We start from the raw sequence: 23322 nt of genomic DNA, 5'->3' as shown, positions 1-23322 counted from the left end.
ATTGCCGGTATGATGTACCACTGGAGCTTTCCACTCCTGCAGTAATTTGGTATTTTGATCATGTATTGGTAAATATAGTCTTTTTCTGTGATGTGTGGGATGACAAACGTCTATCACAGTTACTGATGATGACTACAATGCACCTGACAGATATAATAAAGTCGATCACAGTTGAGCCTCCCGATTGTTTCCCTAGGCCAAAAAATTTAAGATTACATATGAAAGGGTTAATCTCACTGACTCTTTAAGTCTATAAGATATCAGCATATCTGTAGACCCAATCACTGAGTTTAAGTCCAAAAATCATAGAATTAGGCTTACTCTATTGGAAAGCTGGTTGCAAATCTATTTTTCATCTTAGTAGGCACTTCTGATTGCTGGAAATACTCCTCTGCGCAAAGGTTTTGCTTCAGTCTCCATTAAGAATTTTTTTTTTCTTGTTCCAGTATAAAGCCAGAAAAATGCAATCTTTGCATAGTATAGATCTGTTGGGTTTCCACACTGGTGTCATTTTAGCGGAAAAAAAAAAAAAAAAAAAAAAAAAAAAAAAAAAGCAGTGTGCTGCACTATTTCTTCAGGTAAAATTGGGTCTGTGATGAAGGCTTCTGAACAATGCTCAGACACAGAAGTAAATGAAGCCTAACTTCTGGTCTTGAGGAGTCATACTCTGGTAAAACCCATAATCCACATCCTAGGAGCTCATATTTATGTCCCTCATGGGTCCCTCATCCTCATCTTTACTTCGGGGCATGGCTGATGATAGATGATCAGGTGTGCTACCCAGTAAGGTGGCCCGGTGGAGGTGCGGAGTAGGGTGAATGCTAATGGAGGTGTAGCTGGAGATGGCTTGGCAGTCGGAGTGTAGAGGTAATATATAGAATAATATTTATTCATTTATATAGCGCTATTAATTCCACAGCGCTTTACATATATTGGCAACACTGTCCCCATTGGGGCTCACAATCTAAATTCCCTATCAGTATGTTTCTGGAATGTGGGAGGAAACCGGAGAACCCGGAGGAATCCCACGCAAACATGGGGAGAACATACAAACTCCTTGTAGATGTTGTCCTTGGTGGGACTCCAGTGCTGCAAGACTGCAATGCTAACCACTGAGCAACCACGGTACTATAAACTTGGCTCTCTGCCTATATGAGCTCTGCAGCTCCCCACTTTGACAGCAATAATATCAGATGTCAGGATATTTGACCACATCAACCACGTCTTCTATTGGGATAAAGGCCTACCGCCAATCTTCTATACCTCTACGCGCAGTGGGCTGAAGTTGGTACATCGCCTGTGACATGCACGCTGCTGTACAAGGTACAGTCTCCACCCTCTCCGATGCCTTCAAAATAATTTCTCTATATGTCGTGATAACATATATCACGATTAGGGCTGAGCTAATCCGAACGGTGTAAGTCCGGATCCGGGCAGCTGCGAGCTGAGAATACCAGCCGGCTTTATCATGGCTGGGGATTAAAATTAGGGGTGACCGCACGTCGTTTTTTTTTTTGTTTTGTGTTTTTTTAATTTATTTAAATACAAATAAAAAAAAAGCCGCATCACCGGCACAGCCACACACACTTCTGCCAGGAGCGTGCATGTGTTTTTATGTACATGAACGCTCATGTTCAGAGAGCGCAGGCTCTGCCGGGTGATGTCATGTCAGACTTGTACGAGTGACAGCACATCACCGGCACAGCCACACACACTTCTGCCAGGAGCGTGCATGTGTTTTTATGTACATGAACGCTCATGCTCAGAGCGCGCAGGCTCTGCCGGGTGATGTCATGTCAGACTTGTACGAGTGACAGCACATCACCGGCACAGCCACGCACACTTCTGCCAGGAGCGTGCATGTGTTTCTAGGTACACACACACTAACGTTCAGAGAGCGCAGGCTGTGACAGGTGATACAAGACTTGTATTATTATTATTATTATTTATTATTATAGCGCCATTTATTCCATGGCACTTTACAAGTGAAAGAGGGAATACGTATAACAATCATTAACAGTACAAGACAGACTGGTGTAGGAGGAGAGGATCATGCCCACGAGGGCTCACAGTCTACAGGGAATGGGTGATGGTACAATAGGTGAGGACAGAGCTGGTTGCGCAGTGGTCTACTGGACTGAGGGCTATTGTAGGTTGTAGGCTTGTTGGAAGAGGTGGGTCTTGAGGTTCCTCTTGAAGCTTTCCACGGTAGTGGAGAGTCTGATATGCTGGGGTAGAGCGTTCCAGAGTATGGGGGAGGCACGGGAGAAATCTTGTATGCGATTGTGGGAAGAGGAGATAAGAGAGGAGCAGAGAAGGAGATCTTGTGAGGATCTGAGGTTGCGTGCAGGTAGGTATCGGGAGACTAGGTCACAGATGTAGGGAGGAGACAGGTTGTGGATGGCTTTGTATGTCATGGTTAATGTTTTGAACTGGAGTCGTTGGGCGATGGGAAGCCAGTGAAGGGATTGGCAGAGTGGTGAGTCTGGGGAGTAGCGAGGGGAGAGGTGGATTAAGCGGGCCGCAGAGTTTAGGATATATTGGAGGGGTGCAAGAGTGTTGGAAGGGAGGCCAGAGAGCAGGAGGTGGCAGTAGTCGAGGCGGGAGATGATGAGGGCATGCACTAATGTTTTTGCAGATTCTTGGTTAAGGAAAGCACGGATCCGGGAGATATTTTTGAGTTGTAGTCTGCATGAGGTGAAGAGGGCTTGGATGTGTGGCTTGAAGGATAGAGCAGAGTCGAGGGTTACTCCAAGGCAACGAGCTTGTGAGACTGGGGAGAGTGAGCAGCCATCAAGTTTGATGGAAAGGCTTGTTGGAGGAGATGAGTGAGGAGGGGGAAAGACAATGAACTCTGTTTTGTCCATGTTAAGTTTTAGGAATCGTGCAGAGAAGAAGGATGAAAAAGCAGACAAACATTGTGGGATTTTGGTTAGTAGAGAGGTAATGTCAGGTCCAGAGAGGTAGATCTGTGTGTCATCGGCATAGAGATGATACTGGAAGCCGTGGGACTCTATGAGCTGTCCCAGGCCGAAGGTGTAGATGGAGAACAGCAGGGGTCCAAGAACTGAGCCTTGGGGGACACAGACAGATGTTTGAGTCTGACAGCGCATCACCGGCACAGCCGCACACTTCTGACAGGAGCGTGCATGTGTTTCTGAAACACATGCACGTTCACCATACTGACCCACAGACACTTGCACTGCTTTCCCCGCCCATCAGCCGTCCTGATGCCTGTGATTGGTTGGAGTCAGCTGACACGCTGCCACTCAGAGTGGGGACACGTCTAACTGCAACCAATTACACACGCCGGTGGGCGGGCAAAACAATGAATATTGAATTGTCTGCTCCGGAAGGGAATAGCGTGACCCGGAAGTAGTTTGCTGCCATGACAACCTCAGGTGAGTACACCGCACACGCTCCTAACCCCCCTATCCCCTCCACAAATGTTTTACTCTCCGGATTCTGGTCCCCATAAACTTATATGGGCACCGAAATCCGGATTTTTTTTTTCAATCCGGCAGTGATCCGCTGGTCCTGGATTTTGGCGTATTCGATCAACTCTAATCACGATACATTACGGGACATGTGTATATCAGAAACACAACGGTTACTTACCGGTAGCCGGTTTTTCCAGAACCCACGACAGCACCACGTGAGAGAGGGATCCGCCCATCAAGGACAGGAAACCATTCTGAATAAAAGGGCGGTACTTCTCCCCTTCGTCAGTTAATTACCGAGAATGAGAGGACCTCCAACAATCGTTAGAACTTACTCCACCACCACTAAACACCCACAAGCACACCGAAAAAGTGCACACCAAGGATGAGAAACGGAGGGAATATAAGGGTGCTGTCATGGGTTCTGGAAAAACCGGCTACCGGTAAGTAACCGTTGTGTTTTCCCCTCACCCATGACAGCACCACTTGAGAGATTTCCAGAGAAACCCATTTAGGGAGGGACCACCGCCTCAAGCACCCGTCTACCCCGGTTCTCAGAACAGGGGTCTCCCATCAAGGACAGGAAACCAACTGACGAAGGGGAGAAGTAGCGCCCTTTTATTCAGAATGGTTTCCTGTCCTTGCTGGGCGGATCCCTCTCTCACGTGGTGCTGTCATGGGTGAGGGGAAAATACAGCCTGCAAATGGCCGTTCCAAAATACAAATGCCGGACAGAAGGTTAGAGTTTCTCTTTAAAAACCATAACAATGGGGTGAGCATGAAAAGCAAGTGGGCACCCCCTCTTCAACCCCTGACTAAAGTCGCTACAGGGTGTTCTGGTTCAATTTGGTTTAGCCGGCAACTCATTAAAAGTCAAAACATAAAACATCTTAAAGCTGCACTTTAAGTATCTTACATAATCATATTTCCCGTAGATTTAATTTGGGGCCGCGTTCTCCGAGCATCACACGAGAGCAGTTATAAAGCGACAAATTAAAAAATGATCACAATGAGCGGGAACTTTATTGAGGGCTGTGCGCAATTTATACACATCAATTTTCCCGGGAAAGAGGAGAATAATGCACGAGGATTTCACAATGATCTATGCGCTGGAGAATGCAAATTAATTTGATATATACATCTACAAATACACGCGGTAAGAAGCTGACGGAGCCGAGACCGTTCATCCTCAAGACCCGGCACAGAATGAACAATTTTTTTTTATTCTTTAAAGCATCGAAACTGAGGGGGTTAAAAGGTTATGGTGACATTATTAAATGTTATCCACAAGGTCAATGGGCTATAAATGCCACCATAACTGTAAGGAGGATTTAAAAGGCTGTGAACATTATAACTATGCTTTAAGATATACAACTGATGTAATTGTATTATACCGCAATATAACTGTCAGCGCTATAAATCTGGACGCTCTGCATTCTTTAAAAAGAAAAAAAAAAATGTACAAGTTCAGTCATAGAGATGCTTAGGCTTGTTGTTTTCTTTCCCCCCCTTTCTTAATTCATCACCTTAAAATAGTAGTGGCAGCAATATATCGAAATTATTGCCGTGACCTGATTTGCGCTCTTATGGGAGGTGGAAGAAAGATGAAAAGAATAACTTGGTAAATAAATAATTTTTTGCAATTTTATAAATTATAGATTCAAAGGCAAATCAAGGGATGTGAAAAAAATGGAGGATTCCGCAAAGAACTTTAGATTGTGAGCCCCAATGGGGACAGTGACGATCACGTCTGTAGTGCACTGTGGAATTAATAGCTCTATAAAAAGGGAGTAAAAATAAAATGGAAAAAAAAACCAAAAAAACTTAACGTAAACTCTTTCTTGATCTTTTGGGACTTGATGATCCCAGAAAAATTTCAGAAATCGGAATGCGGAGTTATAAAAAGGGAATGCTTAAGGTACAGTCACACTTAGCGACGCTCCAGCGATCTGACCTGGCAGAGATCGCTGGAACGTTTATACATGGTCGCTGATGAGCGGTCAATCAGGCAGATCTCGACAGCGATGAGAGATCAGCCACAAGCGACCCGTGTAACGACGCTGTGCTTGGTAACCACAGTACACATCGGGTTACTAAGCAGAGCGCTTTGCTTATAGTTACCCGATCTGTACCTTGGCTAAGTGTGCAGGGAGCCGGCTTCTAGAAGCTGCGGACGCTGGTAACCAAGGTAAATATCGCGTAACCAAGCAAAGCGCTTTGCTTGGTTACCCGATGTGTACCTTGGTTACAGCGTCCGCAGAAGCCGGTTCCCTGCACATTCAGATCGTTGCTCTCTCGCTGTCAAACACAGCGATGTGTGCTTCAAAGCGGGAGAGCAACGACCAAAAATGGTCCAGGACATTCAGCAACGACCGGCGACCTCACAGCAGGGGCCAGGTCGTTGCTGGATGTCACACACAGCGACATCACTAGCAACATCACTGTTGCGTCACAAAAACCGTAACTCAGCAGCGAAGTCGCTAGCGATGTCGCTTAGTGAGACGTGGCCTTTAGGTTTGTTTCCAAAAGCCCTTACAGACGGATATCATCCCAACCTGCGGATATACTTTTATGATATTCATGATAGTCTGTGAGCACAGAACAATCGTGTTAATGATCGTTCTGTGTGCAAGACTGTCTTAACAGGCTATTAAACAACCACTAATAGATGTAGATGTAGCTGATCAGTTGCCTGTTTGCGACTCTACAAGTCATGTGAACGAGCCCACGTAGATGGTAACTCATAAGTATGAAAGTAACAAATTTCCTGAACTTAAGGACCTATGATGTTTTTTAACAATTTCTTTAAAAATGTATTTTTACTGTACGATAAACCCGCAGACAGCGCCTGTGATTTGAAGCGTCAGACACGCTGTCACTCATCTGACTGCAACCACTCACAGACATTGGTGGACAGGGAAAGCAGTGCATATGCATGAGGCTAATAGGCAGTCCCAGAAGTGAATGAGCAGCCACGGGAGCAGTTACAGCCGCGCCGGAGACTCGGTAAGTATGACATGCTTGCTTCATTCTTATGTTCTCTTTATTTTCCGAGTTGCCGGATCCAGATAATAAGCTGGAATTCCATGAGAATTCCGGGCCCAGCACTTGGGTCCATATGAACCCGCGCGGATCCGGACTTTTACAGTCTGCGTCCACCCTTCACTACGCCATAGTTTAAAAGAGGAACTGAGCTGCGATCATTGGCAACTAATGCATACAATTTGTGTCCTTTTTAATACCTTCTGAATCGACTGAACACTTCTGAATCGACTGAACACTTCTGAATCGACTGAACACTTTTTTTTTTATTATTATTATTATTACAGTCTTCATATGTTTTGCTATTTCAACATTTTTGAAAACAATGTTCTCATATGGGTCGTGCTCGGTCACAGCAGAATCATCATTCACATTCAATCTGCCATCATCCTCTCCTCTCCCGCTTACTCGGGGGAAGCACAGGTGAAAACATTGGAACATTACATTTATCCAAATGTGCCTCCCCTGAATCATTGCCTGCTCTGGAAATCATGGCAGCAAAAAAAAAAGGGGGGGATGGGAGACAATGGTGCACGTACAATTCATTTTTACTGTAGATACGGCAAAGAAAAACACTGACTGCAAAGCCAGAGAATAATCCTAAAAGCCTTCTGCTAAATGGCAAGTCCTGCGCAGAAGCGAAGAAGGCAAATCTATAGACAAAGTGAATTTTCTAAGCTTTTATCCTTGGACTTTTGACCTTTTATGATATTACAGAGTAGTATTATGCTTCAGGCTCTGCGTACATTAATCTGCTCCGCCAATAAAAACAATATATCGGCCGTACCTTCAGATCCCATAATGAAATGGTAAATATCTGGTCCTGTTGACATTCGAGGCCCCTGGCAGCTTTTTTCTACAATGCCTTTGGGAGTTACAACCTTTAAGTGCACAACCTGTAAAATATTAAATAAATGAGATGTGAATTGCAAAAAGGCAAAAAAAAAAGTCAATATAGTAACAGTGTAAATATGTAATATCGTACCAAAATATAATACATCTGCCACCTGCTGAGCGGCTGCGAGGTAATAACAGGGTCCGGCACAATACTGATGAGTTCAGCATGTATGAGTGGATCTGATACTTTCTATGGACGGTGAAAGTAAATGTAGATTTGTGTAATAATCCAGCTAACGCATGATTATACCACACTGAAATCACACAAGCTTTCACTCGTCAATGCAAATCTGTTCAATAAATGCTTTTACTGGGGTGCAACTTTATTTTGTTCTTAAAGGGAATGTATCATGAGAAAATGACCTATTGTTTAAAGGGAACTGGGTAGATTGCGTTACAATGCTTCCCGCCTGCCTTTGCTCATTTCACAGGGGGCCGCCGGCTTTCAGTCATGGGGCCATGCATGGAGCGGCTACAGTCACCATACTGTGAGCACCAACACTTTGACTGGCAGCTCGCTGTGCAGCGCACCTGGGGCAGAGCAAGCTGTCAAAGTGCTGTGACGTGCTTAGGCTATGTTCCCACGTTGCGTTCTGTCCCTGCAGAAATTTCTGCAGCGATTTGAACAGCACACGTGCGCTTCAAATCGCTGCAGAAACAGTGCGTACTGAAAAGCCGATTTCATGAGTTCTGGATGCAGCCCCTCCCATAGACAGAGCGGGGGCTGCATGCAAAGCGCACAAAAGAAGTGACATGTTGCTTTTTAGAACGCAGCGCTTCGGCAGTAGCCAAAGCGCTGCGTTCTAATACGCCACGTGGGCATGGATTAGGCACAATCTTCATAGATTGTGCTGGGGACGCAGGACGCAGTGTAAATTCATGAAAATACGCTGCGTGTGCACATAGCCTTAGCGCTGCCAATCACAGTGTAGTGAGCGGTGACTCTGTAAATATTTACAATACTTTAGATATGAGTAAGGATCTGTTGGATCCGAAACGTGTCATCTGTTTTCCCTTTTTTCATGTCCTGACCTTACAGCCAATACGTGTCCGCAGTGGCCAGGTCATTAGTGATCAGTGAGGTCATTGCTTCCGACTGTGGAGCTCAGCTTGGAAAATGTTTGCGTATTTATCAGTGGGAAGAAGAAAGCTGCTGACCACCATCTCTGGAAGCAGCTCATCTCCCCTGAGAACTAAACTACAGGTTTTTAAACTGAAAGGGAATCTGTCACCAGGTTTTTGCCACCTAATCTGAGAGCAGCATAATGTAGGGGCAGAGATCCTGATTCCAGTGATACCGTTTAATCAGCAGTTGATTATCATTTGAGGACTACTTGGCGTGCTGCAAGTAGTCCTCCATATTCATGAGCTCTAAATAACCGCTAGATCTGCAGCAGAGAAAACACTGATTTTAGCAAAATGACTCAACTAGTTCAGTAAGTGACACATAGCTGGAATCAGGGCCTCTGTCTCTACATTATGCTGCGCTCAGATGGGGGAAGCAAACACCTGGTGACAGATTCCCTATAAAGGGCCGATAAGTCCAGGAAAAAAAAAAAAAATAGTTGGATTTGGATGAATTTAATCCAACGTTGTCCTTTACAGTCCAATGATAAATTGTAGGAGGAGTAACTCCGCAGTGTAAACTCACAGAGGGTGCAGTTTTTTTCATTCACGCTAATAATTTTCACTGCAGAGATCAACCTATGAAGGCAAACGGTGGAATGGCACACAGTCCATTACACGTGGTATTAAGAAGGCATACTCACCAAAAACATTGCTTTTTAAGGGTCTCTGTCACCAGGTTTTTGAAACCTAACCTGAAAGCACTATAATGTAGGGGGCAGTGACCCCGATTCCAGTGATGTGTCACTTACTGGGCTGCTTGCTGGAGTTTTGCTAATAATCATCTGAAAAATGGGATTTTTATCTCTAGAGGACTAGTAAACCTGCTGCCATGTAGTTCAACATATTCATGACTTCTATATAACACCGCCCCCACCACTGATTGGAAGCTTTCTGCTTATGCACAGTGTACAGTGAATGCTGCCAATCAGTGGTGTGGGCAGCATTCTACAGAGATCTCCATAAAGAGAACTGATTGTCAAACGTGCAGTAAGTGATACATCACTGGAATCAGGGTCTCTGCCCCTACATCATGTTGCTCAGATCAGATAGCAAAAACTTGCTGGCAGAGTCCCATTAAGTGGGAATATGGTGCTTTATAGAGGTATATCCATTGAGATTCTGTCTGAGGATGTAGAAGCTTCGTGCATGGTTTTCCATATAAGTGAATACCTAAGGCCCGCATGCAAAATGTAAAACGAACAATTGTTTGGCCAACATCTTTCCCGTTGCCCCATATACTTGGTTCCCCCTAGTCCACTTGTCTACCCTATGAGAAAGCTGCTGCCAGACTCCTTTGGCAGAGACCTAGCTGCAAGGAGAGCAAAAGGATTCACGGTTAGAGTCAAACAGGCCGAGTCCTTTATCCCCAAATATCATCTGTCAGTGGAGATTCATTCAGGATGTCCTCATGAATATTGGCTGGTCACTCAGTCTCCTCAAATATTGGTAGGTTTGTCTGCCTGTACTATAATATGTTTGGTGGCCTAATTCTTGTAACCCTGTGCAACTTATGTCTCCTTAGAAAAACAATGCGCGCTCCTTCTAAATAAAGGTTAAATTCCCCCAGTAGTCCACAAGAAACAAGATTTATTATATTTTTGTGTAAGAGTGTGTGAGATTTCAGAGATCTCAGACTTTGCTGGGTCTGTATAAGGCAGCGTTTTATTAGCATGGATTTGCATAAAACCAAGCTAATAACGCTGCTAAAAAAAAAGCTACAAATACGCCCTTGTGTGAACATAGCCTAAGGGTCTGTGTGCACGTTGTCTTTTTCATGCGTTTCCTATTTGGAATCCACCTGAAAAAGCGTTGCGAAACAATTGTAAAAAATTAACATAATGCCCAGTGACATTAAAACGAGATGGTTATGCACATATTTAGCCTTTTGTTACTTTTAACCGCTTCAGGGTTCAGAAAGTGTGAAGTAGTTAAAAGAAGCAGCATATTCATTCTTTATTTATTTATAGAGCACCCTTGATTCCATGGTGCTGTACATGAGAAGGGGTTACATACAGAATACATACATAAGTTACAGTAGACAGACTAGTAAAGAGTGAAGAGGACCCTTCCTTTGTGGGTTTACATTCTATAGAATATTGAGGAGACCGCAAGTCGGGAGGCGGCAGCAGCTCCGGCGGCGGGGAGGCGGCAGCAGCTCCGGCGGCGGGGAGGCGGCAGCAGCTCCGGCGGCGGGGAGGCGGCAGCAGCTCCGGCGGCGGGGAGGCGGCAGCAGCTCCGGCGGCGGGGAGGCGGCAGCAGCTCCGGCGGCGGGGAGGCGGCAGCAGCTCCGGCGGCGGGGAGGCGGCAGCAGCTCCGGCGGCGGGGAGGCGGCAGCAGCTCCGGCGGCGGGGAGGCGGCAGCAGCTCCGGCGGCAGGGAGGCGGCAGGGTCATTGGAGACTATATGCATTTCTAAAAAGATGAGTTTTCAAGTTCTATTCTTTGGATGGCTTTTACTAGGAAGTCACTCACTAGTTATAGTTTAAATCATACAAAAAACAAACAAAAGAAGCAGTAGAGCCACCGCAAAAATGGCAAAACCGCCAGCGAAGTTGTTTTGGGAAAAAAAAAAGACTGCCGACTTCTTAAAAACGCCGTGCCATGTTCACATATCCAGAGTAAAAAAAATGGTGTGCAAAAACAGACCGCAAATTGAGAATGGTAGCAGTAATTAAATAATATATAAACAATAATAATTAAAAAGATAAGCACATCACATCTAGACTGCAACCAGAATTTCCCCAGCGTTGTACTAGTGTCTGCTCCGGAAACAATAGGAGCTGCGACTATACTCAATGTGGCGATATAAAAGGATTGTATTGATTGCCCCTTGCCCCTATAGGCCCCGCACGTGTGGACCAGAAATGATTTCGGTTTCATTAATTCAATCTTCCCAGGTTCACCGGACGCCTCGTGTGTCACAATATATCGAACCTAAACACACAAGAGTTTTAAAAGTCTACAACCTAAGCACTTTATGGAGCTATATTTGGGCAGCCATTCTTAACAGCCAAGATGCAGGTAAAATGAAAAATGATAGGAAACATGACAAAGCCCTCCGAGAGCAGCGTAACTGAGTAAAGTGCTGCTGTGGTCCAATGTATCTGACTCTACGGGTGCCCTTATGTCCTCGGATCCTGGAAACGCCAATAAAATAAACTATATTGAGCACAAGTAATGGGTCCATCTGTACAAGCTGTGGCGTGCCGGCTCGTATAAGTATAGCAATGCAAAAGGCTTTTTTATTTGTATTATTAAAACCCATCCCGAGTCAGTGCATTGTACAGACGCACAAAGTCTGCTTGGAAAAAGCAGAAGTCACACACATTGCAGATTCCATTTAACTCTAAAGAATCTATCACAGTCGATGATGATTACGTTGTATCTACTCATAATAACTATCCAACCCTTTGTGTATGGAAAAAAACATGCACGCTCAACAGATTCAAGCATGCATATTTATAAGCAAGAGAAGGGAATCCGTCAGCCGGGTTTCACACACCAAACTATTTATACGTGCATGTAGCTGTAACAGTGGTGGCCGGTGTAGGGGCAGCGAGCAGGGTTAGTGGACCCATTGGATCACAGGGGGCCCCGGGCTTACCCTTTAGTGGGAGGAGCTTGACTAAGCACCCACCGTGAGGACAACGCCAGGTACCACTCCCAGAGCAGTGATCAGAACTGTGACAGCTGACTCCCAGGTAAGATGATTGACACAGGTATAGACAGGTACAAGCAGGGTGACTGAGGCAGGCTGGTATGAACAGAAATGGTGGGTATGGCAGGGAAAGACCGGTATGGGAAGGCAGGTACAGGAAACGGACAGAGAGGTAACAGGACCTGACAACTAGCTAGCACACTGGTATACTAATACTAACTGAATGACTCTCGCAGGCATCTCCCCTAAAGGGAGGGTGCCTTAAATACACAGTGCCCCTCAGCCAGAGGCTGAAAGGCATTTCCGGGAAATGGCACGCCAGCCTTTTAAGAGAAGGGCGACTGTGCGTGTGCACGCCCTAAGCACACTCCTGGGAGACCTGGGCTGCGTGCATAGGTCCAGGGAGGGAAAGGAGGCAGTAGCACACATGGATGGCCAAGGGAGTGCGGGGAGGACGTGACCCGGCCGGGTTGGTGAACAGGGACGCTGGCGCTACAGTAGCCTCTTCAAAGATAACTCCAGCAATACCTTTACATGGCCAGTCCATTCTTGCTTGAGAAATCAGTGTTTGAAATTATATGCAAATGAGCCTGAAGAGCTATTTGTAGATCTGAAGCCTCCGTCACTCTAGCTCTATTACATGCCAAGCATTGCTTCCTCCTGCCTAAAGTCACACCGCATAGATGTTGTCAGTCAAGCAGGAGGCGGCGGCACTGTGTAGGGAATAAAGCTGGAGTGACGAAAGCTTCAGATCTACAGCCTCATGTGAATATCAATTCAAACACTGAGTTATAAGCAACAGACTGTTAATCAGGGGATGTGCTGCCGATAAGATGATGCTGTATCGGGAAAGAATGATAGAATATTCATTCTGGTCCCATCAGCTTTCATTGTCTCATGTAAATGATCGACTATCACCTTGTATATATAGCCCATCGGTGCTATATGCATATACATCCATACATATACATACATATACACACACACTGCAGGGTACAGGGGAGGTGGGGGCAGCTCTGGAGCGCTGCTGGGGGCAGGTGAAAGCTGCGGGCGGCAGCGTTAGATCTACTGCTCCCTCTCATATAATATGCGCTGCCGCTGTCCATCACTGTGGTGCTGAAACCGCACCGCGGTGTTGGGCTGGGGCAGCAGCGCATATTATATGTGCTTGCGTCCCCCTGTGATGGCACATGCCCCCCCTGTGTTAGATGTTGTGACGGGGTGTACAGCAGAGCAAAGGATGGACGAGGCCGAGGGACGATCCAACAAGTTTATTAACAGGAATACAAGAACAGCACACGATAAGTCCACGTAAAACAGATTCGGGGGCCCTTCCCGACAATCCTCGGACCGGATAACAAAGCAATCGTCCTTACAGTAGTCCAAAGAGTTCCACACAATCCCACGGGCCGCCACACAGGCCTAGCTCCGTCCGTGTCCACAGCCACCCAGGCTGGGGCTCCTGCTCTCTTCAAGTTTCAGCTCACTCTGAAGTTACAAAAAGGGAAATGCATTGTCTGTGCTCCTTGACCAGCCCACCATGTTCAGGGGGTGGGGGTCACACATCCTATCATCAATGGTTTGGTCCATCACAGGGCTCAGATATGTCTGCCAGCCACAGTAGATGAAGGGATCCCCTGCTGTGCAGAACAATGACTATTCCTTCACTGGCCAATGCAATTACAGATTAGATACACAACTCTGGAAAGAAGAGGACAGGCTATTTACATAATCACATTAGATGCCAAGACTACAATTGTATGAGAGAGACACATTGAGATCAGTAGCTCCCCCAAGGAAATACATGAATTACAACTAATACAACCAGGGAAATATGCATATCATGACATAGTATCACAGCATATACAGTGAGAGGGTAAATTACATCTTCACAGATGTGGCCCCCATGCTGCTGCTCATCCTAAAATAAAAAGCTTTACTTTCCTCCTCCAGCGATTCTCCCCAGTGTCCCTGCTTCCACTGTGATCAGGCACGCAGAGATGAAGTCACTCTGCTGTGCCGATCACATGACCGCACCAAGAACCAGGAAGTGGAGGAGCAGAAGCACGGAGGGAGGCACGAGGGAGGACAGCGCTGAGAAGGTAAGGAAAGGGTGTTTTATTTTACTATAGGCAGCAGCATGGGGGCGATACCTAACACAGGGGAACTTGTGTGCAATCCATAGGGGGCCATAGGCAGCACAGGGGAACGTGTGCAATCCATAGGGGGCCATAGGCAGCACAGGGGAACGTGTGCAATCCATAGGGGGACAGAGGCAGCACATGAGAACGTGTGCAATCCATAGGGGGCTATAGGCAGCACAGGGGAACGTGTGCAATCCATAGGGGGCCATAGGCAGCACAGGGGAACGTGTGCAATCCATAGGGGGCCATAGGCAGCACAGGGGAACGTGTGCAATCTATAGGGGATCATAGGCAGCACAGGGGGACGCGTGCCATCCATAGGGTGCCATGGGCAGCACAGGGGGACGCGTGGCATCCATAGGAGACCTGTGCCAGCTGTAGGAGACGTGTGCCATCTATAGACCTGTGCCAGCTGTAGGAGACCTGTGCCAGCAATAGGAGACTTGTGCCATCAATGGGGGACGTGTGCCAGCACAAGGGGGCTATATTCAATATAAGGGGGCCATATCCAGATTAAGGGGGCTAATTTTAGGATGGGGGGCTATGAGGGACATATACCCTATATGATTTGTTAGACAGACACTGGCATTATAAAAGATGGACCCCATTTAACATTAAAAAAAAAAAAATTCTCTTTTCCTTCACCAAATTTGGGGTCTTATAAAGCGAAAAATACGGTGTGATAGATTAGATCAGGGGTGGGCAATTAATTTTCCCATGGGGCCGCATGAGAAATTGGGATGGTTTTAGAGGGCCGGACTAATATAATTAACTCGGTTCTACATACATATATATACACATATACATATATTATATATATATATACACATATATATACATATATATACACATGCACATTATATAGAATATATATATAATATATATATACACACAAACACGCATATATACTGTGCGTGTATAATATATATACACATACACACAATGTATACATACACACACAATCCCCATATACTACATCACTACACCCGCCACATACTACACCTGTAATATACATCAGTATACACTACACCTGTAATAAACTACACCTCTATATACTATACCACTATATATTACATCACTACACCCCTATATACACATGTAATATGCTACATCACTATATACTACACCTGTAATAAACTGCAGCACATCACTATATACTACACCTGTGATAACCTACATCACTACACCCCTATATGCTACACTTGTATTATACTACATCACTACACCCCTATATACTACACTTGTATTATACTACATCACTACACCCCTATATACTACACTTGTATTATACTACATCACTACACCCCTATATACTACACTTGTATTATACTACATCACTACACCCCTATATACTACACTTGTATTATACTACATCACTACATCCCTATATACTACACTTGTATTAACCTCACCACTACACCCCTATAAACACCTGTATTATACTACACCACTACACCTGTAATATACTACACCACTACACCCCATATACACCTGTAATATACTACACCACTACACCCTTATATACACCTGTAATATACTACACCACTACACCCCTATATACACCTGTATTATACTACACCCCTATATACACCTGTATAATACAGGTGTATATAGGGGTGTAGTGGTGTAGTATAATACAGGTGTATATAGGGGTATAGTATAATACAGGTGTATATAGGGGTGTAGTATAATACAGGTGTATATAGGGGTGTAGTATATTACAGGTGTATAGAGGTGTGTAGTGGTGTAGTATAATACAGGTGTATATAGGGGTGTAGTATATTACAGGTGTATATAGGGGTGTAGTGGTGTAGTATAATACAGGTGTATATAGGGGTGTAGTATTATACTACACTCCTATATACACCTGTATTATACTACACCACTACACACCTATAAAACTACACCACTACACCCTCCCATATACCACACCTGTAAAACTACATTCCCATATACTAAACCACTACACCCCAAATATTTGTCAAAAGTTACCCCTCTCCCCCAGCCCCCCGCCTGCCCGCCCCCATTGTCCCCGCAGGTTACTAGTAACCACTCACCTCTCTTATCTTTCCCGTCCTCAGACACCTCCGTACGAGCTGAGCTGCTTCTCCTTCACATGGCCAGGCTGCGCCGACGCTGTATTCCTAGGAGCCCCCGCCGCTGCCTCTCTCCATACGGCCCCCGCCTCTGCAGCTTCTCCTGCCGGGCGGGAACTTTTCAAATGACACACGCGCGCCATACTGACGATATCAGGGCGCGCGTGTGTCACAGAGAAAAGTGTCGGGCAAGGAACAGAGGAGAGATTCCTGCGTTCTGCTGCCTACACTGTGCGGAGCTTCAGGATCTGTCCTCTGTTTCCTGCCCAATACGCAGCGTCTGATGAGGGTCAGGGCCGGCTCCAGGTTTTTGTGGGCCCCGGGCGGAAGAGTCCCAGTGGGCCCCATCAACACGCAGACACACATACGTACACATACATATTTAAAGACAAACTCACAAAAATACATATAGAACTGGCACATCTATACAGCCATATACACTGACTTACATAGATACACATTATACATGCCTACAGACACACAGCTCTGCTGCATACATACAGACACACATAGCTCTGCTACAGACACACATAGCTCTGCTACATACATACACACATAGCTCTGCTACATACATACACACATAGCTCTGCTACAGACACACATAGCTCTGCTACAGACACACATAGCTCTGCTACAGACACACATAGCTCTGCTACAGACACACATAGCTCTGCTACAGACATACACACATAGCACTGCTACATACACACAGCACTGCTACATACACACAAAGCACTGCTACATACAGACACACATAGCTCTGCTACATACATACACACATAGCTCTGCTACATACATACACATACAGCTCTGCTACATACATACACACATAGCTCCGCTACATACAGACACACATAGCTCTGCTACATACATACACACATAGCTCTGCTACATACATACACATACAGCTCTGCTACATACAGACACACATAGCTCTGCTACATACAGACACACATAGCTCTGCTACATACAGACACACATAGCTCTGCTACATACAGACACACATAGCTCTGCTACATACAGACACACATAGCTCTGCTACATACATACACACATAGCTCTGCTACATATATACATACATACACACATAGCTCTGCTACATATATACATACAGACAGACACACACGCGGCTCTGGGGCCCAGCACATACGGCACCGGGGGGAGGGGGGGGGGGTTTGCAGGGAATACACCTAGGGGGGGAGAAGAGCACATACAGCTCACCAGGGCCCATAAATCGGGGGGTGGGGAGGGCACATACCGCTCAGGTCACGGTGGAGAGGGGGCCCACACAGAGCCGGAAAGAAGCACTGTGCTGGGGGTCGCTGGCTGGCACTGCAACTCTTTCATCTGTGGGATGAGCAGGACGCTGGCCGGTAGCTCCGCCCACAGATTAAGTTCAACCAGGAAGTCTTTGCTCCTTAAAAGGGACGGCGCTGCAGATTCCTGCCGAGGACTGCGGTCTCCGGAACTCGGCCCGGGGGCAGCAGAACTAAGGCGAGTGGGCCCTGGCCATGGGTCACCAGAACTGACGAGGCCGAGAGGGCCCCCCCGGCTCTCCAGGGCCCCGGCATTTGCCCGGGCACTGATGAGGGCAATCTGACCACGCGCCTCCCGGAGCCTGGAGCTCCGGACAACAGGTCAGATTGCTCTCATCAGTGACCGGCCAGCAAGGACGCCCTGAGCCAGGCGGGTCGGTCACAGAGAGTAGGCGGGCCGGATGTGCCCAGGTCTGGATTAGAGATTATTTATATATATATATATAAATAAAATGTGTGTGTGTGTGTGTGTGTTATAATATATATATTATATATATACACACACATATATACATATACATATATACATATATATATATATACACACACACACACACACACACACACACACACACACACACACACACACACACACACACACACCTATATTTATACACAGATAGTCAAATATATAAAAATACATATCTATCTATATCTAGCTCTCTCTATCCATCCATCTACACTTTTTTTTTTGTTGTTTTTTTTTGCAGCATCATCAAAGAAGAGAATCTGAAAAAGTGACATATATGCAATCTCATTCTGTGGGATTAGTATGAAATGACTGACCTGGTCACAAATTAACACTATGCAGCTGCAGAATTGGGGTAATTTCCAATAATCAGGCATGTAGTGAGGGACTAGCAGGGGAGAGCTTTCATGTTAATGTAGAGAGTAATGAGCGATACATGTAACATGTGACAATATTTTTACCAATCTAGAAAACCACAGACGCTATAAAATGAAAATGAGAAGCCTGAAAGAAACCAAATACTGTGCATGTGTGTGAGCGGATGGCATTGGGTGGAGCACACGCGTCCTAATATATGTATGGATATTATTACGGGGCTCTCAGAATACAAGGTCTGCATGGACATAGTATTCAGTGCATCATTAGACATGGGAAAGGATCAGAAAGGAAGGAAACTCTGGACTAGATCCTCCAGATGATTTTACTATTTTTAAGCAGCAGTTTGTGCGTGAGAAAGTAAAACAGAGGCCGTGCATTACCAGATCTTCAATGTTTCCATAGATGTTCTTCTTCATGCCCGATGCCCGTGTAGCCACCCAGCCTCCCAGCGTGCTGAACTCCATGGAGTCGGGCTCGTGACCTGTGCAGAAACCGCTCTCCCCGAGCTGGAACACATCAGAAGGAGAATAATGAATTATTATGGATTGTTCCTTATCAATTGCAGCTACTAAAGCTAGTAAATAGGCAGCAGTATGCTTTAAAAAACACAAACAGTGCTTTGCTCACCTTCCCCAGGTCCAGTGTTGAGACTCCAGTGCTGCTGTGTTGTCCGTTATATAAATTTCTACGGCACTACAGCCAATAATGGAGCTCAGCAGCTTGTGCTGTCAACTTGGGCAGAAAATGGAGCTCAGTCACTGGCTGCAGCAGGTCAGTGTGACATCAGCGCGGCAGATAGACACCAGAGCAGTGGAACAGGCTGACCGCTGAACCCAGGGAAGAAGAGTATCACAATATTTATTTTTTTTTTTTAATTAAAAAAAAAAAAAAATTCAGCCACGGAACAGACATTTTCCCAAACTGTTAAACCCCTTTTAGGGTATGTGCATCCCTTAAAGGGAATCAATCACCAGGCTTTTACTACCTCATCCGAGAGCAGCATAATGTGAAGGCAGAGACCCCAATCCCAGCGGCGTGTCACTTAGTCCATCAGTTTTTAGATTTAGCAGAGCTCAGAAAGCTGACCCTGCCCCCACCCACACCCTTGATACATAGCTTTGTGTTGCATTGTATATTGACAGTGAGCTGCTTATCAGTGCTGGGGACATGATTGAACCAGGTCTCATGGGGAAGGGGTAGAGGACAATAGTCTGACAGTTATAATCTCCTACTGATAAAACATTCATTGCAATGAAACAGCAGCGCACAGCCTAACCTAATAAGTGACAAATCGATGAAATCAACGTTTCAGCCTATACATCATGCGGTCCTCTGATTACATAGGAAAAACCTGCAGACAGATTCCCTTTTTGCATTTGCTGCAGACATTTCTAGACCAAAACGGTGCTAAAAAAAAAACAAACATGCATTTTCGCTTAGATTTTGCTGGCATTTTTGATGCATTTTTCCTAGCCATTGGAACAGGTGAAAAATGCTGGAAGTCCTGTATTGACAAACTTCAGGGAAAAATTAACCGCGTGTGCAAGAGATTTCAGAAATCCCCATCACTTTGCTGGTACAGTAAAATGCTGCATTTTTTGCAGGAAAAAACACAAACATGCAACGTGTGACATACCCTTAGAGAGGACCTTTCACTTATTTTTTTTTTCCCCATTAGTACCCCCTGAACATCCGTGTCATCCACACTAGGATCAGAAGCAGGAGGACAAAGATGGCTGAAAGAGGAGGCACGGACCCGGAAAACAGAGATGCCCATCCGACAAGTCTGCTCCGCACCGACAGTTAGGTGAGTATTATAAAACACCCGGTGACAGGTTCCCTTTAAAGGGAAACTGTGATACCAAAAACTATTTATATGGTTATGTTGGTCTCTAGAAGAGAATGCCATCCATACTTTTACTGAAAACTCCTGTTGCTCAGATTGAAAAATTACTGTTTTAAGTCTTATGTAAATGAGACTTCAGTGCTCTGAGAGTGATTAGAGCATTTTTCGGACCCTCTGCCCACCCAGTCTACTAAATGTACACAGTCACAGATACTTCGAGCCCTAGGTGTCTCGGGGATGTAGTGACAGGACAAGAACCATTAGGCTGGCCCTCAGACTTGCGACTCCGTGCTGTTCCTTATCTTGGAGGTAGGTTTGATGGTAGCCAGGTCCGAGCCTCCAGCGTGACCCTAACTTCTGTCAGAGCCCTGATTTTACTCCCCCTCTCTCACACCCTCAGGGCAAGCCGGAAACCCCAAAGACAAAACCCCATAAAACACCATGGACAAGGGAAAACAGGAACTCATACACACTGCACTCAAAACACACAGGAGATATAATATTTGTACTGGGGAGCAACGAAAAAGGGGAGAAAGTAACGCACAAAAGGGGAATCCTCATACCACTCAGAAATGCAACATGGATCACCATTAACAGGAAAGTCACCAAAACCGGGATCGCTGGAGCTTATGTTGAAGCAATCATCGGCACACACAGGAAGGAAGCCATGCTTTAAATAGGGAGGAGACAGCAGTATGTGGCAATTAGCAACCTGAGCTCTCAGGTCCTGCTCACCAGTCTGCAGGACTTAACTCCTGCAAACTGAAAACCAATGAACCTGAACCAGCCAACGTCCGGCTCTGTCTGAACAATCCAGAAGCCTCAGGTTGCTTTGTCAGGCTGTATGGTGTGAACAGAGTCTGATGACGCCGTGTGAGCATGTGTGTAAAGACGCCAAACATCGCATGACACTGGGTTTGTAGGGAGCAATATTGGGTAACTCATAAGCTGCTACTTATTGGTGATTTTTCTGCCTTCTATTATTGCACCTAATCTAACGAACGACTTTGATGTGAATGAATGTCCTGTTCCTTACACGAATCATTCCTTAATGGAACAGGCTCTGGCAAAATATATTTATGAAAAACATATGAACAGAAAATGATATCCCCCCCGTCCCCCTCAAAAAAGGATAAAAAAAACATCAAACTACTATGTCTAAATCCATCCAATAAATAAAGTCGTTAATCTCTCGTTCCCTTTCCTCTAATGTGATATGCTGCAGCCTTTACAAAATGTGAGCAAATTGCCTGCACTTAATTCTCTCAAGGACTGATGTGTTTTAATGTACAGCCATCTGGTCGGGCTTCCTGTATGCAACAGCACCATCTATTAGTGATGCAGATCATGCATTCCTGTACATTAAATAGTCACTTGTTCCTCATTTTTCCATATTAGCTTGGCTTTGCCATCTGTACGGCACCTGAGTTGGAATAGATGCCCTTAAACGGCTACAAAACCGAGCGGTCCCACAGAAATCATTTCCAAAGCTCAGCAGTCTTGCATCAAATGGTACGGAGCCAGCCATCTGTGAAGCTGGAGTTTACTGTATGCCCGGCTATCAATCACAGGTAATCAATTTTGGTTAACCATGAATTTCTGCACTGGTAATAAGTCAATAAAAGAAGTAAAGTGTGTCAAGCGAGGTGGAGCGAGTCTATGTGGGTCTTTGATAAGTAGCGAAACCGGCGTAGGAGCGGCCGGGTCGGGCACAGATGTGAACGCTAATCGTCTGTTTGTCAATTGGGAGGAAATGAGCGATTTCGGCAGACTAAATCCAAAACATATTACAACACAAAGCAGGAACCGCCAGAATAGATCCCTAATAACCCGGCTGACATGTGTGACGTGGCCCTACAATAATAAACATGGCTTACTGAAAGAGAGTGGAAGTGGTAACTACGTAATGTTCCAAAAATAAGCCTACGGAGGGGTAAAGTATGGAAAAAGGGGGGAGGAGGTGACCATCTAAAGACTCTAGAAGACAGGGTTTTGTTTACGTGGACAACCTTTTTATCCCCCACCCGCTCTTATGAAAATGTCAATTTTTTTGTTTTTCCACCATTACTTTCCCTCCCCTTCTTCCAAGCGCCATAACTTTTTTTTTTTTCTTTAACATCAATATAGCCGTATGAGGACATGTTTTTTCAGGAGGAGTTGTAATCTAGACTCTAGAAGGCAGGGTTTTGTTTACGTGCACAACCTTTTTATGCCCCACCCATTCTTTTGAAAAGGTCCATTTTTCGTTTTTGCATTATTGCTTTCCCTCCCTTTCTTCCAAGCGCCATAATTTTTTTTTTTTTTTTTTTTTACATCAATATATCCGTATGAGGACAAGTTATTTCAGGAGGAGTTGTAATTTCGAATGACACCATTCATTGTACCGTATAAATGAAGCAAGAAATAGGAGTAGAAAAAAAAAAAGTGCAGTGATATGGTGGAGAAAAAAAATGCAATTCCCATATGGAATTTTGTCTTTACATTGTTCATTGTGCAGGAAAAAAAAAAAATATCTGGCAGGACAATATTTCAGATCACTGCAAATATGGCTATACCAAAAAACCAAAAAAGGTTTATTTTTAATATTTTACCAGCCATATATATTTTTTGTTTAAAGTTTTGATTTTTTTTTTTTTTTTAGGTCATCAACTACTAAAACCTGCAACTTTTTTTATTTTTATTTTAATTATTATTTTTAATTTTCTCACTGGTGGAACAGGTTGTTTTTTTTTGCCACCTAATCTATAGTTATTGGCCTTAATTTATTTATTTCTTAGGAGACGTGCGGTACCAGAAAAACGGCAATTTTGGCTTTTTGATTCTTTTTTCCTGATGCTATTTACAATAGGTGATGACCAATTTCATGTTTTCACACGTCAGACATCTGTGGAAGCGGTGATACCAAATACA

At 45.0% G+C, this 23322-nt stretch overlaps 1 protein-coding gene across 1 annotated transcript in view; it reads right to left on the bottom strand.

Annotated features, from left to right (window-relative positions):
* Positions 1-23322, bottom strand: part of AGPS (alkylglycerone phosphate synthase) — a 289261-nt gene that overhangs the window by 158456 nt on the left and 107483 nt on the right. Inside the window, exons 9-10 of the mRNA XM_075317376.1 lie at positions 18947-19072; positions 7270-7378 (exon numbers count right to left, since the gene is read on the bottom strand). Of these exons, the coding sequence (XP_075173491.1) occupies positions 7270-7378; positions 18947-19072 (235 nt within the window). The remainder of the gene's footprint in view (positions 1-7269; positions 7379-18946; positions 19073-23322) is intronic.

The sequence above is a fragment of the Anomaloglossus baeobatrachus genome, chromosome 7 (genome assembly GCF_048569485.1).
Source record: "Anomaloglossus baeobatrachus isolate aAnoBae1 chromosome 7, aAnoBae1.hap1, whole genome shotgun sequence".
Taxonomy (NCBI): Eukaryota; Metazoa; Chordata; class Amphibia; order Anura; family Aromobatidae; genus Anomaloglossus; species Anomaloglossus baeobatrachus.
The sequence above is the reverse complement of the archived record's forward strand: the minus strand, read 5'-3'. Positions and strand labels throughout refer to the sequence as shown.